We start from the raw sequence: 473 nt of genomic DNA on the forward strand, positions 1-473 counted from the left end.
CAGCAGCACCTCTGGTGCTGCGGCTGCCGCTGCCTTCTCGAGTGTTGGCGCTGGGATTTGTGTTGTTGAAGCCCTGTACTCCGACACTGGGAAAGGTGGGAATGCTGCTCAAATTCCCCGTGCTGGTGAAACCCGGAACACGCTTTGCTGCTGTGGCGGCTGCAATGGGGCCATCAGGATTGGCAGCGTTTTGCTGTGCTGAACTCGTCGGTACTGAGTTCAAGCTCCCAGCGCTGGTCCAGCCGCTAGCACCAGCAGCGGAGCTACCAGTCTTTTGATTATTTAAACTTGCAGCAACAAAGTGGCTCTTATACTGGGACTGCCAAAAAGAGACAGAAAGAAAAAAGAGAGCATGTTTGCCTCCACGCTGCACCACAAAACATACGGTCGTCATGCGTACACAAGCCTGGCTTGAATTCTAGGGAGCCCCTGGGACAGAGTTCCTAGAAAAACCTCCGTCTTGGAGCGGTTAC

General features: G+C 54.1%; 1 protein-coding gene across 1 annotated transcript in view; it reads right to left on the reverse strand.

The window, feature by feature from the left end:
• Window positions 1–473, reverse strand: part of DDX42 (DEAD (Asp-Glu-Ala-Asp) box helicase 42) — a 16206-nt gene that overhangs the window by 1754 nt on the left and 13979 nt on the right. Inside the window, 1 exon segment of the mRNA XM_010084017.1 lies at window positions 10–319. Within this exon segment, the coding sequence (XP_010082319.1) occupies window positions 10–319 (310 nt within the window).

Source organism: Pterocles gutturalis, unplaced genomic scaffold, assembly GCF_000699245.1.
Source record: "Pterocles gutturalis isolate BGI_N339 unplaced genomic scaffold, ASM69924v1 scaffold22185, whole genome shotgun sequence".
Lineage (NCBI taxonomy): Eukaryota > Metazoa > Chordata > Aves > Pterocliformes > Pteroclidae > Pterocles > Pterocles gutturalis.